General features: G+C 41.8%; 1 protein-coding gene across 1 annotated transcript; it reads right to left on the bottom strand.

Moving 5' to 3' along the window:
* Window positions 1-7,845: 7,845 nt before the first annotated feature.
* Window positions 7,846-15,674, bottom strand: LOC137290559 (uncharacterized). Its single transcript, XM_067821596.1, has 4 exons — window positions 15,476-15,674; window positions 13,006-14,002; window positions 9,092-9,282; window positions 7,846-8,850 (listed from the first exon to the last, which is right to left on the bottom strand). The coding sequence occupies exons 1-4, from the start codon at window positions 15,596-15,598 to the stop codon at window positions 7,846-7,848; spliced, it is 2,316 nt and encodes a 771-aa protein (XP_067677697.1). The 5' UTR covers window positions 15,599-15,674.
* Between the last annotated feature and the right edge of the window lie 1,714 nt (window positions 15,675-17,388).

The following is a 17,388-nucleotide window of genomic DNA, read 5'->3' as shown; positions in this document are numbered from 1 at the left end:
ATTTTTTTTATATTCCTGCCTGATGTAAATCTACGTGTCACACAATAACTATAGAAACAAACCTTGTTTACAGTTCAGAACTAATTCTGCAGTCTCTGAAACATCTGTAACCAAGTACCACCCACGAGTGAACACTATGCATTAGAACTGAACCCACGTTGTGTAAAGCGAGAGTACATAAACTGAGAGTTATTAAAGTTTGTCGACGTAATCATGATGTCTTTTGGAACACTCTGTTCATTCGAAGAGAGAAAATGATTTCATACTTCAAAGTTATCATTTGTATCTGCAAGATAGCGAATGTGGTATATGCTCTATGATGAAATACACCATCTTGGAAGTGATACACTAATGTCATAAGAGACACTAATGAGGCTCTTATTGTCTGAAATATGTTCTCTGGAGTGAACTCCGTAATTAACGATTATATAATTACAGAGCTGCCACCGAGGGTATACACTATCTTGGTTAGACAGTCAACTAACGAGGCTAATTAAGTGTCACTCCAGAATGGAATTGCCCACGACTGATTGTTTGATCGGCATTCTAGAAGTTGGGGAGTCAAAAATGAAGCATACAACTTATATTCATATATATATAAGTGTATGTATTCATACATATAAATGACGCTCTCAGTTAAGACATTAGTGAAACACTTCCGTGAGTAAGAACTCATTCAATAAACAAGAAGTGTATGTTTTATTTTCCAGCACGTTCTTACTAACGGAAGTAATACACTAATGTCATAAGAAGCACACCTTAACCTGCGATTGGGCGTTATGAAAATCTGAAAGAACAACCGTTATGTGTAGAAATTACTTGAGCATTTTAGACGGCAGACACGCACTACATAGAAATACACAGTATTTTCTTTAATTAAGTTTTCTATTCGTAACTGTCATATACAGATATCAAGTTCTTTAATATTTTTATTTCTGCACACATATGTAAACCCAGATTTAACCAGCCGTGGTGTTTCAGGAGTTGATGTCCATTTATAAACATAGTAGTTTTCATGTAATTGCTTTGAGTGTGTATATACTGCAAGACATAAATCTTGAGATTCTGAAGCATTTTGGAAGGTAAAACTTTGCTAAAGTTGCCGAAATAGCCGAACTTAACCTGAGCCAATTTTGGGAAACCTGATTATGTACATCAATAAATCTGTAGATAAAGGAAAGATGTAAACGCTGATACAAGCACTCTTTGTCGTTGATGGCATGCAATAAACATCTAGGTCCTTTATTGCGAATTGTATGACGTTATGAATTTCATTTATGGACTTCACCGCTTGGCCGAGGGAGTAAATTTTGAATTTGTTATAACTGTACTTTATCCACAGATAAACTCTGTCAACTTACTATATACATATCATGAGACATCCTGTTTACAATTTAATCCAGTCTGTATATTGTCTTTCAGACTTGTGCGTGCTATTTGCTCATCGTATTTTCCACCTTTTCAAGACGACAGGGTAGCCCAGTGGTTAAATGGTTCGCTCGTCACACCGAAGACCAGGGTTTGATTCCCCACTTGATACAATGTGTGAGGCCCATTCCCGATGTCTCCGCCTTGATATTGGTGGATATATTGAAAACGGCGTAAAACCATACTCACCCACCTATTACCTGTTAATGCTAGTCTGTTGCTTGTCACTTCATATATTTCATCTCACCATCAGTTGTCGCAGCTCTTACTTTGGTAACGGGTGGAAACGCCCTTCTATATAATGAACATGGAATTGTTTTCTATAAGTCTTACATCATGAATACTGATCAAACAAGTATTTGGATACGATACGTAATCTAAATGTTTTTAACATTTTCTCAACATAGATATAATGTCCTTTAATTCTCACGTCACAACATTGACAGTGAAGTATTGCATATCTTTAAATAGAAAGATAAACGTACAGACTTCCTGGCCCACAATAAATAGCACGGAGATACAACTGGTGGCTTTCTTTTTAATGCGGTTTTAATTTTCAACTCAAAATATTGTGACATGATAATCCCTGAGCCACAGAAATTGGTTGGCTTACTCATTCTGAATCTATTGCTTTTCCTAACTCAGAATCGTTCAGGAATATTTTTCACAGGAATCCTTTGTAATATCCAGCTTCTGAGCTGATTTCGCGCAACATTACTTTTCCTGATTTATAAAACGAAGGCATTAAAACATTTATTGACGTGTAATATGCCACGTTCAGTCAGCCAGCTGTCAGCAGTCAGTTGTCAGAAATTCTGTCACAAGTTTTATTTATTCGTGTATCGGAAGCTTTACATGTGTCTTCATACAAAAAGCGACTGGGAAAACTGAAGAGTGTTGCGCTTTGAGGATAGTAGCTATACACGTAAAACAGAATTTTGGATGTTATACTAATTCACAGAACTTGTTCCTAGTTGATCACACAGGAACAGCGAAGGCAAAAATAACTTCCATTAAAAATTATCCAAAAAAACTTATTCGAGATAAGATTTATGTCATTTCTTAACGCCGCCTCAGATGTCGCTATATTAAGAAAGGTGTAAATTGATTTTATAAAAAAACTGTTTCTTCTAATATCCAAAACATCAATGAAAGAAGCAATAAATATTCTACAATATCATATAAACTGCTTTTCTGTGTGTGTTCTCTAAAATAACCCTTGAGATACTTTGGTCATCACACTGTATCTGACATGAACATCGGAGATATATTGAAATATGGTATTCACGGGAAAGGAGAAATTGACAGAAGCAGTGGTAAAATATTTCAAAATAAACCAAAATGTGCACACTTCTTATCGGCAGCCTGAACAGAATGTGTACTTGAACAAAATCTTTTATTTAGTATATCTTCACATGGTCACCGTTTAACTGTATTTTAAATTAAATGTATACAATAATAATCATATACATATGGCGGGGCTGAAAAAAGTGCACAATACACAACACAGGTTCTGTTTATGAGGGATGACAGGTCGCCCGACAGATTCTGCGGAACCCAGTGTTCGTGAGCATGAAGGTAGGGCACCTCGCTAATGTTTGTAGGTTCGGATTTCGTGGATTTTGTCAGAGTTGTTCTCTCATGGTTTTAAAGATGGATTTTTACCTTATAACAATAAAGTATAACAATAAGATATAACGACAGAACTAGAGCAACAATCCTTTCGCGTCTTTTTTTTGCACAAATAGTAAATTACCTGGACAATAGTACAGCAGGCCTTGATGCCAGTGAATGATGGCGAGGAGCCTCTGTTGTATAGCAGGCCTTGATGCCAGTGAATGATGCCGGAGAGCCTCTGTTGTATAGCAGGCCTTGATGCCAGTGAATGATGCCGGAGAACCTCTGTTGTACAGCAGGCCTTGATGCCAGTGAATGATGCCGGAGAGCCTCTGTTGTATAGCAGGCCTTGATGCCAGTGAGTGATGCCAGAGAGCCTCTGTTGTATAGCAGGCCTTGATGCCAGTGAATGATGCCGGAGAGCCTCTGTTGTATAGCAGGCCTTGATGCCAGTGAATGATGCCGGAGAGCCTCTGTTGTATAGCAGGCCTTGATGCCAGTGAATGATGCCGGAGAGCCTCTGTTGTATAGCAGGCCTTGATGCCAGTGAATGATGCCGGAGAGCCTCTGTTGTATAGCAGGCCTTGATGCCATTGAATGATGCAGGAGAGCCTCTGTTGTACAGCAGGCCTTGATGCCAGTGAATGATGCCGGAGAGCCTCTGTTGTACAGCAGGCCTTGATGCCAGTGAATGATGCCGGAGAGCCTCTGTTGTACAGCAGGCCTTGATGCCAGTGAGTGAAGGCAGAGGGTATTATTACCTTATTCCATATCGCAACAAAAAGGGTCACCCCAGAGTTAGACCTACAGGTGTAGATCCCAGACCTGTAGGTATGTATCTCACACCTACACGTGTATATCTTACTTCTAGAGGTATACACCCCACACCTACAGGTATAGATCTCACAATTACAGGTATATGTGGCAGATCTACAGGTATATATCTCACATCCACGGGTATATATCAGCCTACTTCTAGTGAATCCAGAGATCGCCTTTCACCGGTGCTTAATGGCCCATAGGTAAAGCCTACGTATCACCCTTCAGCTGGGTTTAAGCTTACATATACCACTAAGTTATGATATATCCTTTGTTTCAACGGGTTGTTTTTTCTCCCATAGCTCCACAAGCCGAGGTTACTATATAGTGGTATATTGTTTTCACCGCTGCAGATACCTCACTTTTCCTCGGCTTAGCCTCGGAATCTATTCTTCACTCGATATCGGACATCTGGAATTTTCCCTCTGTAAGAGCCGTTAGAGGATGTAAATTATTAAATTTAAAGTACGTTGGATGCAAAAGTAACCTTCACATAGCAACCCCGGCACGTGTATTACAAATGTTGAAACTAGTGAAGAAAAACTCACCACATTCATATGAGTGATTGGTGTTATAACCTTCAATACCCGCCCTGGCACACCTTTCGGGAACAGTCTTGTGCAGCGTGTTGTAACCTTCAATACCCGCCCTGGCACACCTTTCGGGAACAGTCTTGTGCAGCGTGTTATAACCTTCAATACCCGCCCTGGCACACCTTTAGGGAACAGTCTTGTGCAGCGTGTTAAAACCTTCAATACCCGCCCTGGCACACCTTTAGGGAACAGTCTTGTGCAGCGTGTTGTAACCTTCAATACCTGCCCTGGCACACCTTTAGGGAACAGTCTTGTGCAGCGTGTTGTAACCTTCAATACCCGCCCTGGCACACCTTTCGGGAACAGTCTTGTGCAGCGTGTTGTAACCTTCAATACCCGCCCTGGCACACCTTTCGGGAACAGTCTTGTGCAGCGTGTTAAAACCTTCAATACCCGCCCTGGCACACCTTTCGGGAACAGTCTTGTGCAGCGTGTTAAAACCTTCAATACCCGCCCTGGCACACCTTTCGGGAACAGTCTTGTGCAGCGTGTTATAACCTTCAATACCCGCCCTGGCACACCTTTCGGGAACGGTCTTGTGCAGCGTGTTAAAACCTTCAATACCCGCCCTGGCACACCTTTCGTGAACAGTCTTGTGCAGCGTGTTAAAACCTTCAATACCCGCCCTGGCACACCTTTCGGGAACAGTCTTAGTCAGCGTGTTGTAACCTTCAATACCCGCCCTGGCACACCTTTAGGGAACAGTCTTGTGCAGCGTGTTATAACCTTCAATACCCGCCCTGGCACACCTTTAGGGAACAGTCTTGTGCAGCGTGTTATAACCTTCAATACCGGCCCTGGCACACCTTTAGGGAACAGTCTTGTGCAGCGTGTTATAACCTTCAATACCCGCCCTGGCACACATCTCGTGAACAGTCTTGTGCAGCGTGTTATGTCCCAAGGCTTGCCTACTACGTCTGAGAAATGCCTTTTAGTAACATTAGCAAAATACAGTAAGACACTCCAGAAGGTTTCAATTACAGACATTTATTAACGACATATTAATTCGGGCAAAAGTTGAACAGTGGGACATCACATGACTTGATCGATTCTGACGTTACTTTCTTTGGTAAACATATTGAACACTCGACTGTCAATTTAAATTAGTTCTGTCGTAAATCGTTACGGTAAAAGTTCGCTTCAAACAAACGCTCACCTGTTGCAGTTTTCTCTATACCAAGCTACGACTCTGACTTTAGACGCATGAAACAATTCTTCACTTCACAAAGCATGATCCTTCCAGTAATGGCTGCCGATGACTGTCACCCAGGTTCACAAATTACACACTGCATTGATATGTTCGTGAAAAACGTGCATATCGTCAGAGATCGTGACGTGATCAGGTTGCGCTTTGACGAATGTTCGAAATCATGAACATACACAGTTCATTTAAATGGTTTCGTATCTACCTAGGGCCGATATATGGACGATGCCATTAGGATAACATCCTCGATATCTCCAGGGTATACGTTCCGATAAGTCTCCACTATACCCTGGACGCATCTACGGCTCTGCCCGATAAATTTATTACCTCCCTTGACCAGTCAGGTGTCTACGCTGGGAAGTTGAGCGAACCAATCACAACTCACTTTCGTTTTTTGAATTATCTAACCGATTATACTTGGCAACAGAAACCATGCAGAGGTTCTCTGGAAGAGTTAGAAGGCGTTCTTGCATATGTTGTTTTAAAGTTTCGGACATGTCAATTTGTTTGTATGATTTCCCTAAAATCTGGGACGCACTGCGAGCAAACCTTTGCAGTTGCGACCGCTACCTGTGTTGACACTGGCAAGCTCAGTTATAACGGCGGCCTAGCTGATTGGCTACTGTGCGAAGGCGGAGCCAGCAAAGGGAGGTAATAAATTTATCGGGCAGAACCGTAGATGCGTCCAGGGTATAGTGGAGACTTATCGGAACGTATACCCTTGGGATATCGAGGATGTTAGGATAAGGGTAAGTCAACTATCACATTTATCACCTCTCAGTGGGTCGTTAACCTATGCATATCACCCTTCAGTTGGGTTAAGCCTACATATCATTGTTCACTTGGGTTAAGCCTACACATCACTGTTCACTGGGGTTAAGCCAACATATCACCCGTCAGTTGGGTTAAGCCTACATAATCACCCTTCAGTTCAATTAAGCTTACTTATCACCCTTCAGTTCGGTTACGCCTACTTTTCACCCTTCAGTTGGGTTAAGCCTACTTATCATCCTTCAGCTGAATTCAGCCTACTTACCACCCTTCAGTTGGATTAAGCATACATATCACCCTTCAGTTGGGTTAAGCCTACTTATCACCCTTCGGTTCGGTTCAGCCTACATAATGACCCTTCTGTTTTGTTAAGCCTACATATCACTCTTCCATTGAATTAAGCCTATTTATCACCCTTCGGTTGGGTTAAGCCTACTTATCACCCTTTAGTTGCGTTAAGCCCACTTACCACTCTTCAGTAGGGTTAAGCTTACTTATCACCCTTCACTTGCGTTAAGCCTACTTATCACTTTTCAGTTAGGTTAAGCCTACCTGTCACCCTTCAGATGCGTTAAGTCCACTTACCACTCTTCAGTTGGGTTAAGCCTACGTATCACCCTTCGATTGCGTTAAGCCCACTTATCACTTTTCAGTTGGGTTAAGCCTACTTATCACCCTTCAGTTGGATTAAAGCGTACATATAACCCTTCAGTTGCGTTAAGCCTACTTATCACCCGTCAGTTGGATTAGGCCTACATATCACCATTCGGTTGGGTTAAACCTACATATCACCCATCAGTTGAATTAAGCCTACTGACCACGCTTCAGTTGGGTTAAGTCTACTTATCACCCTGCAGTTGGGTTAGGCCTACTTATCACTGCTCAGGTGGGTTAAGCTAACATATCACCATATATTCAGTAGGAGTTTGGTTAATCATATAAATATATGTGTTGAGACATATCGTGATAAGCTGAACCCTTCTGCAGACATCTCAGAAAATCGTTCATGTTTAAAGGTCAGGTGCAACTGCGCCTACTACCTTGCTCCGAGCGTGACGTGAGATTGTCCATGGGTCACTTCAAGTACTCGACTTGAGGTGAATCTGCAGATCACCCACAATTTTGGCCCTTTAGAAATGAATTGCATCTACAATTTACAAATGATTTCAGTCATTTTCTTCTTAATCCTTGGTTGGAATCAACAAGAACCACCATAAACATAAAAAGTGTCATGTGTTCGTCCCTGAATGATGTTGATACATTCTGAACAACAGCTAAGAAACAGTCAAAGTAGTGTTCAAACTGATTTATTGTTTCTATCAGATCCATACTTTTCTGATCAAATCATTGGACTAAATAATAAATATATGTAAATAGGATATCAGACATCAACGGGGTAACATTTTAGCAATTTTAGAAGCACTTCCTGTGCACAATGGATGGGCCGGACTCATCGTACTCCTGCTTGCTAATCCACATTTGCTGGAAGGTGGACAGAGAGGCAAGGATGGAGCCACCGATCCAGACGGAGTATTTCCTCTCTGGAGGAGCGATGATCTTGATCTTCATTGTACTTGGGGCAAGAGATGTGATCTCCTTCTGCATTCTGTCGGCGATACCAGGGAACATAGTGGTACCTCCTGAGAGAACAGTGTTGGCGTACAAGTCCTTTCGGATATCAACATCGCACTTCATAATGGAGTTGAATGTGGTTTCGTGAATACCTACAGTTTCCATACCCAAGAAAGACGGCTGAAAGAGGGCCTCTGGACAACGGAACCTCTCGTTACCAATGGTGATGACTTGACCATCGGGCAACTCGTAGCTCTTCTCCAGGGAGGAAGAAGATGAAGCAGTAGCCAGTTCCTGCTCGAAGTCAAGGGCGATGTAGCACAACTTCTCCTTGATGTCTCTGACGATTTCTCTCTCAGCGGTGGTGGTGAAGGAGTAACCACGCTCAGTGAGGATTTTCATGAGGTAATCTGTCAGGTCACGACCGGCAAGATCCAGCCTCATGATGGCATGGGGAAGAGCGTAACCTTCATAGATGGGTACAGTGTGGGTGACACCATCACCAGAGTCCAAAACAATACCCGTGGTACGACCAGAAGCGTACAGAGACAGAACAGCCTGGATGGCCACATACATAGCTGGAGAGTTGAAGGTCTCGAACATGATCTGGGTCATCTTTTCACGGTTGGCCTTGGGGTTGAGGGGAGCCTCTGTCAGGAGAACGGGGTGCTCCTCGGGTGCAACACGGAGCTCGTTGTAGAAGGTGTGATGCCAGATCTTCTCCATGTCATCCCAGTTGGTGACGATTCCGTGCTCGATGGGGTACTTGAGTGTGAGGATACCTCTCTTGGACTGAGCCTCGTCACCGACGTAGCTGTCTTTCTGACCCATACCGACCATCACGCCCTAGAGTGAATATATTATAAGTTACAAAAATGCCTTGGACAAAATGTTTGCAATGATTTATGTAATTAGAAGGGGATTAGGATGTATACCGAATCATGTTCTTGTTTATCTGCCTGAAGAAATTGTTTATTCAAATGGAATTGTCGTCATTCAGTAGTAAGTAAGCTGTAGTATTTAATGCTGCGTTTGTGTCTAAATATAGGTGCTACCTGATGGCATCATTTTTAAGGTCATTCCTTACCTGATGTCTTGGGCGTCCGACGATGGAGGGAAAGACAGCTCGGGGAGCATCGTCACCGGCGAAACCGGCCTTGCACATGCCGGAGCCATTGTCACAGACCAAAGCAGCAACATCATCATCCATGGCTGTAGGTAGTTGTGTGAGAAACAGTAAACACGATGTGAGTCCACTGATGGCTGAAAGAGAATGCACTGTCGATGTTAACATCCCGACATCTTTTATACTTGCCCCCATTATTCGAAGACCAATCAGGTTGTATATCTGAAATCATAGGAACGTAGCAAGTGATTGCAGTTGATTATACACATATCATTCTAACATACTGTATTGCATAACACCCTTTCATGTCGGACAGAATGGTCCAGGCGGGGGCTACCATATGCTCCTTGACCTAGTCGTGTGTGTCTTTCCAGACAGAGTTTTGTGAAAATAGTCCACAAGGACTAATATAACAGAGAATCGATTCTTCTTACTGGCGTAAACATAAAAATCAGTTCTATTAGTGATCCGTGTTAATTGATACATTATGTCCATGGTGTTACATTGATTTCGTATGAAGACGTCTTGGTGGTATCTCTGTTTGAGATTGAGATAAAAAAAATCATATATCACACATTATATTTCCCTCATTCTGGTGTACATTTCCAAACACCCGTGTTCTTCTAATAGATTTATAGAAAACTTTCTGGAAAGTATTAGGTATCACATAATTAATTATATAATAGCCATATTCTTGAAAGCTATTTCATTAAAGTAGAACAAGAGAATCATTCATTAAGCGAAGTTTTGAATTTTGTTTGTGATTTATGATCAATATCACTTTCATGAAGAAACAATTGACGTTTCTTCAATCGATCCTTTTTCACATTGTGCGATAAAACAGACTGTGGGTAATCTGTGGCAAAACTGCGACTATGGGCCACGCTGTGTAAACGGTATTGGTGATTTCAGTTGTGTAACTGTTATTAGGCCGAGTGGACGACACCTGTAATCTTACACAAGACGGCTGTAAGTACCCTTCCTGAACAGCGGGACAGCAGTAACCAATCTGTCTGAAGTGCCCTGTGATGAGTCAGCACAGTTACTGGTTTGCTTAAACTCATACCATGTTCGAAGGCACCAAGGCTGGAGATAGTGGATCATAAATGGTTACCTGTCGAACACTTCATCCTCCCTCATCCTTCGTGTATCTTAGGCAGTTTAGTGTTAATCTGAATCGTAATGGGAAGATTTCAATATGGATCAGCTGTGGTTTCACCGAACTGGGTGAGTAAACGTCCGACCAGTAGGTGGCGCTGTAAGGACCACAGTCAGCAAACTTTGTAATGCCCTTGTATATGTTCATGTTTTGACTTGAATAACACTTTTCTCACCTGCTGCTGATATGCTGTGTTTGGTTATCGCCATTAGACAAAGCACGCGAGAAGCAGTACTTCTTAGTCTTCACGTTAGTAACGACAGATCTTAAATATCCTCATTAAATGGTTGACATTATTGTTAATACGCTTGAAGCAGGCATAAAATACTTCTTAATCAGTAGTCCACTCGGGTGACCTGTATCACAGAGTACCAGAAGAGAACGTCACAGGGCAGTGATCATGTACGATTCGTTCAAATCAGGAGTCTTTTCGGCCTACTTTCTGTCCCTTCACTCACCTGATCATGATGTAGCGCTAAGAAGCAGTCCCGTAATATCATTCACATAACGTACACATTTCAAGCAGTGTCCCTTATGCACAGTGTGGTCATATTAGCAGTGTCCGTTTTACATAGTGTGGTAATATTAAAAGTGTCCGTTATATGTATTGCTCTCATGTTAGCAGTGTCTGTTACACATAGTGTGACGATGAAAGCAATGTTCATTACACATAGTTTGGTCATATGAGCAGTGTTTCTTACGCACAATGTGTTCATATTAACAGTGTTCGTAATACGCAGTACCCTCATGTTAGCAGTGTCCGTTTTACATAGTGTGGTCATATTAGCAGTGTCCGTTATATGTGACTATGAAAGCCGTGTCCGTTTTACATAGTGTGATCAAATTAGGAGTGCCCGTTATGTGAAATGCTCTCATGTTTGCAGTGTCTGTTATAGATAGTAATGTTCTGTTTCCAGCAGTTTCCGGTGTACATAATCTTACCGCGTTAGCAGTGTCCGTTATGCATAGTGTTGCTATGTCAGCAGTGTCCGTTATATATTGTGTAGTCCTGAGTTTCATGAGAGGCACAACATCGTCCTGTCATCAATGTCTAGATCTGTTATGCACAACGTGGTCATGTCACCAATGTCCTTTATGCATAATGTTATCATCTTTGCAGTGTTTGTAATACGTAGTGTAGCCCTGTTAGTAATATCCTTATACACATTCTCATAGCAGCAGTTTCCATTTTATAAGATGCGGATGTTTGAGATGTGTCCGTTATACATAATGTTCTCGTGTTAGCAGGGTCTGTTTCATACATAATGCAGACATGTAAGTGTTTCTATCTATTAAACACAATTTCATCATATTACAGATATCTGTCTAAAGAAAGAGTTTTGTTGCCATTACTTACATTTCATGGCATAATATTTTATTCAACCCTGAGTGTGGAACTGTCATACTGTCACTGCTAAAGGCAGAGGTGGCGACTCCGTGACGTCATAACTAATGTCCTGTACTGTCGATATCTCATGCAGGACGACGATTATATGGTGTCATAGTTTCTCAGTGCAGATACCCAAGACTTAACTGACAACACCGACTGTAGTACTTGAGAATAGTTCATATTGGCATCCTGTCACTTCGATCGTGAGATGTTTACATCTACTGAACACATTGTAAGGGAAGTGTAGCTTAATTCATGCTTTCATTTCCAACATGGAAGAAATGCAAACAGTGCATTGTAATATATTTGTCTACGTATGATCTTCAGATCTAACTCTGAAGCAAACCCTCTGAACGATGCGTGTTTGAAGGGTGTGAATTCTAGCATTATTACATTCATTTAAGTACTTTGAAATAAGATCTAGCAATTTATGTGAGAAAACTAATAGAAAGATTTTCTTCCTCTAATGTAATAACTACCATATGTTGTGCAGAACGTGCCTAGTTTCCCACGTGCGGCATCCAAACATTGTTATCGACATGCACATCCTTCCAACAGGTTGATCGGAAACATGTTCATCTGCTGGCGTGTAATGTGCAGAGGGTGCCTGGAAGTAGCGAGATTTCGGTGTGTCTGGGTATCGGCTGCGGTGTATGTTTCACGTTCAACATCCCACATCTGCTGCAACTTGAAAACCGTAGTGACAAGTGACTGTCATTACTTCAAGCAGCCTTACACTGACCATACTGGTTGCACATCGGGAACGTTTTCTATTACAACCATCCAGGATTGAAGGTTCGACACTAGACTATTTTGAAGAATGATGAAGTCTGATTCATTTGGCCAGTCGATATGTATTATTGATAAAGAAATTATCAGAAGAAATGTTTCATAAGTGAATTACCTCCCCTGCCCCACTGCCTCACATGGTCATTTTCTGAATAAGACTCACATGTGGCACACGTTCTTTTCAGTTTCGAAAATCCGCATATGAGACATTTTGCCTGCACATTTCATAAACGTCTGCCTGGTGATATGTTAAAACAATTATAATTTAAACGAATATATTTTCCAGTACTTACATTGCTTTGAACTGTTACTTCAGTGATTTGTTAGCGGAGAGATAGCGACTTCCCTCGTGGGATAAGCATGCAATGAAGGATGACACAGTTGGGTGTTTTTCAAGCTATTAATTTATTCAACACATGAATATGATTACAGCGTGTTACTTACAATTTGTAACATTTATTCACTTCAGCCGAATGTCTCATTATTTTTCCGGTCCGTTGAATGTTCTCTAGGTTTATTTATAAAGCATTTAGAAGCACTTCCTGTGCACAATAGATGGACCGGACTCATCGTACTCCTGCTTGCTGATCCACATTTGCTGGAAGGTGGACAGGGAGGCAAGGATGGAGCCACCGATCCAGACGGAGTATTTCCTCTCTGGAGGAGCGATGATCTTGATCTTCATTGTGCTTGGGGCAAGGGCTGTGATCTCCTTCTGCATTCTGTCGGCGATACCAGGGAACATAGTGGTACCTCCAGAGAGAACAGTGTTGGCGTACAAGTCCTTACGGATATCAACATCGCACTTCATGATGGAGTTGAATGTGGTTTCATGGATACCAGCAGATTCCATACCCAAGAAGGATGGCTGGAAGAGAGACTCTGGGCAACGGAACCTCTCGTTTCCGATGGTGATGACTTGACCATCGGGCAACTCGTAGCTCTTCTCCAGGGAGGAAGAAGATGAAGCAGTAGCCATTTCCTGCTCGAAATCAAGAGCGATGTAGCACAACTTCTCCTTGATGTCTCTGACGATTTCTCTCTCAGCGGTGGTGGTGAAGGAGTAACCACGCTCAGTGAGGATCTTCATGAGGTAATCAGTCAGGTCACGACCGGCAAGATCCAACCTCATGATGGCGTGGGGAAGGGCGTAACCTTCATAGATGGGTACAGTGTGGGTGACACCATCACCAGAGTCCAAAACAATACCCGTGGTACGACCAGAAGCGTACAGAGACAGAACAGCCTGGATGGCCACATACATAGCTGGAGAGTTGAAGGTCTCGAACATGATCTGGGTCATCTTTTCACGGTTGGCCTTGGGGTTGAGGGGAGCCTCTGTCAGGAGAACGGGGTGCTCCTCGGGTGCAACACGGAGCTCGTTGTAGAAGGTGTGATGCCAGATCTTCTCCATGTCATCCCAGTTGGTGACGATTCCGTGCTCGATGGGATACTTGAGTGTGAGGATACCTCTCTTGGACTGAGCCTCGTCACCGACGTAGCTGTCTTTCTGACCCATACCGACCATCACACCCTGAAAACAGACACAGTATATTGAGTATTCATGGCGAGGTTACTCATATCGACAGTATACAGAAAGTGTTTGAAGTGTCTGGGGGGGACGTGCTTGTTATTCCGCAATAAATGCAACATTGGGAACTAGACTTACACTGGCACCTAGTCTTAATCACAGTCAGTCATAATGAGGGCGAAAGGAATGTCATTTATTAGACAATTCGGCCCGCCATATAGCTGGAATATTGCTGAGTGCGGCGTAAAACTAAACTCACTCAGTCAAACTCACTCAGACAATTCAGCAGTAGCTGCTACATTCAGAGTTACATCTTATCTGTCTAGATAAGGACATTAGTACCACATCGTCATAAATGTGATTGGTGATTTTCAGAACAGTGAGGGCTGTTTAGAATCATGAATGTTTCCATAACCGGCCATATTATGTGGAACCAGTCCGAGAGTCGATAACACTTTGCAGGAATAGTGTAAATTTTGATATGAGATAATTTCAGGGTAAATGCATTATGTGTAGGGGTTAATGCCTGGGGTGTATTCCTAAACGTCTACAACAGCAATTGTGGTTGGGAAATCTCATTTATTTTGTGAAATGTGAACTGAATGACAATGACATAATGAACAGTGAAAGTAATGGATAATGGTCCGAATTGCTTTAAAGGAGAATAATGTCTGCTACTATCCACTGTTCAACCAGGTCTTGACAAAGTCACATCTCTTGCCTAAGGATAGGTAGGTTATCATTGAAATAAATAAACTAAACATGCAAAATATCATTATCAAAAAGAAATTAAAACCTGACAGGATAAACCCACCACCACCCACTTGACACGGTCTGTGAGTGCCCCGGGAAGAAATGCCAGTTTGATGAAGCGCCCCACAAATCCCATTACCATAAATGTACATGTGTGTGTGTGAGAAGTTATTTATAGACTGACCGCGAAAAGGCGTGAGAGAAAGAGAAGAGAATGATGGGATTTCAGACGGAAAAATGGAAAGAAAAGATTAGTGAAAGCAACACAGTACTCAGAATATACGAGTGTAGGATTGTGCTTTACTGTGCTGAGTTTAGAATCTCCTCACTTGATGGATACTAGTACTTGGATAAATAGCTGTGTCTGCATATATACTAACTGGCACTATGAATCACATTTATCAGTGAAATATATTACGAATAGATTGTTAAATAGCAATGCAACTAACTATCTTCATATAATCAGTCGATACATCAATGTGAATGTCAAGGTCACAACAGAGCTAATTTCATCAAACATCCTATACCCATCCTTGGTAAAAGTGCTAACTTTCATAAAATCCTGGAATTTCTCTCCCGATCTCTAATCGTGATATATTTAACAAAAGGACATTATCGGAGAATTGTAAGCATGAATTGGAAGGACTGTTAATTTGTCTTATCTCGTTTATCATCGAAATTCTTTAGATTCTTATTTCATCATTTCTTAAGTTTATGCCTTACCTGATGTCTTGGGCGTCCGACGATGGAGGGAAAGACAGCTCTGGGAGCATCGTCTCCGGCGAAACCGGCCTTGCACATGCCGGAGCCGTTGTCACAGACCAAAGCAGCAACATCATCATCCATGGCTGAAGGAGTTTGTGAGAGCAACGGAACACGAGAGTCAAGCGGCTAGATCCTAGAGAGTGAACGCTCCGTCTGGGTGCCGTTCTCTTTTATAGAACGCCCGGCTGCCGGCTTACGGAGACCGCACTGCCATGTTTGGTATGCCTTGATGGGGGGGCCTGCACGTGGTGCGGGATTCCAGATGGGCAGCGCCCCTCTGCTCTGTTCAACCAAGTCACTATCGCCACAGGGTGTTCAATGACATAACTTTAGTAGTTAACTGGGATATTACAACATGGTCAGATTTTGCGAAATCAGAAGGTTTTTATTTCAAACTGGATTCGAATTACTTTGCTCTAACCATTCTTAACCTCTGATATTTCGTGGCATGCTCAAAACGAGGCTCTCTGTAGAAATCACACAAATACAAATGTTGGAGCGTTTCTTTACTAGAATACGTTTTTCTGGTGCTAGATATACAGCGCTGGACCAGAACTGCTCAATGTTTTGATTGATCTGCATATATAAAAGAAAGCAAACCAAATGCACTTGGGTGTTAATCTGTGTACAGGAACTCTGTATAGTATGCAGTGCAGTGTTTAAGTCTGTTAAAATCTTAATTCTCTTTCACTGCATGGTAGAGGCGATTGTTTGTACGACGTGTGTGTGTGCGTGTGAGTGAGTGTGTTTGTGTGTATTTGTGTGTGTGTGGTGCGAATAAATGCCAGTAAATTGTAACGTATGTAAATGTGAAGTGTAAGGTATATTCATGTTTCAGATAGGTTTGTTGGCGACTAGCATGTGTTCATATCATGTCTTAGATCTACTCACTCTTATATATCTTATATATACTTTAATCAAGAAGTATAATAACAATGATGGTTCATTGTTAAGAAATAATTGTCACACGATACTCCTGTCATATTCAGTAGTTATTTTCTGTCAGAAGTGCTCGACCGCGGGGGGTCGTAATGGTCACGTGACACTGATCGTGGAGATCATAAGACACTGACCCCTGGAATGTGTGGTGATTTCACTTCAATAGAAATTGCTGGCTTCTGAAAATAAGCCATTTTCCAATTATATACAGAGATACTTGCTTTTGCTTCACGGCACATATACCAAACCTTTCATGTCTTAAAGGTACATAAAATATATGAAGTAGTGAGTGAATGAGTGTAGTTTTAGGCAGCTTTAGCAATATATATGAAGCACTCTAGAAACAACTTCACAGTGATTATAGCGATATATATGAAGCACTCTAGAAACAACTTCACAGTGATTATAGCGATATATATGAAGCACTCTAGAAACAACTTCACAGTGATTATAGCGATATATATGAAGCACTCTAGAAACAACTTCACAGTGATTATAGCGATATATATGAAGCTCTCTAGAAACAACTTCATAGTGATTATAGCGATATATATGAAGCACTCTAGAAACAACTTCACAGTGATTATAGCGATATATATGAAGCACTCTAGAAACAACTTCATAGTGATTATAGCGATTGTTACAGCGTTTGCTGTGTGTGATGACAGTTTGTCAAAAGTAAATAATGTTATTACTAGTACTATTTTCACAAAACAAAGTAAACGCCTGTTTGTTGATCGGTTAAACGGAAGCAATGATAATGGTGATCCGTTGATGATTGTCTAACACAGGGTCGCATGTCCAGGGTTGCAGTGTTCCGCTGACCTCTGGAAATCTGGGGTCGAATTCACTTTTCAAGTGAATAGCACAAATTACACCTATATGGAGAGCACGTTGTTTGTCGTACTGCATAGAGATACATTTCGGTAAAG

Source organism: Haliotis asinina, chromosome 7 (assembly GCF_037392515.1).
Source record: "Haliotis asinina isolate JCU_RB_2024 chromosome 7, JCU_Hal_asi_v2, whole genome shotgun sequence".
NCBI classification, from domain to species: domain Eukaryota; kingdom Metazoa; phylum Mollusca; class Gastropoda; order Lepetellida; family Haliotidae; genus Haliotis; species Haliotis asinina.
This window is presented reverse-complemented; position numbering and strand designations above follow the sequence as displayed.

Excerpts from the sequence above, each read along its gene's own strand:
- LOC137290559 (XM_067821596.1), bottom strand. The coding sequence starts at position 15,598 with ATGGATGATGATGTTGCTGCTTTGGTCTGTGACAACGGCTCCGGCATG. Across the intron at positions 14,003-15,475 it reads TCGGACGCCCAAGACATCAG|GGTGTGATGGTCGGTATGGG; the intron begins GTAAGGCATAAA and ends GTCTGTTTTCAG. Across the intron at positions 8,851-9,091 it reads TCGGACGCCCAAGACATCAG|GGCGTGATGGTCGGTATGGG; the intron begins GTAAGGAATGAC and ends TATTCACTCTAG.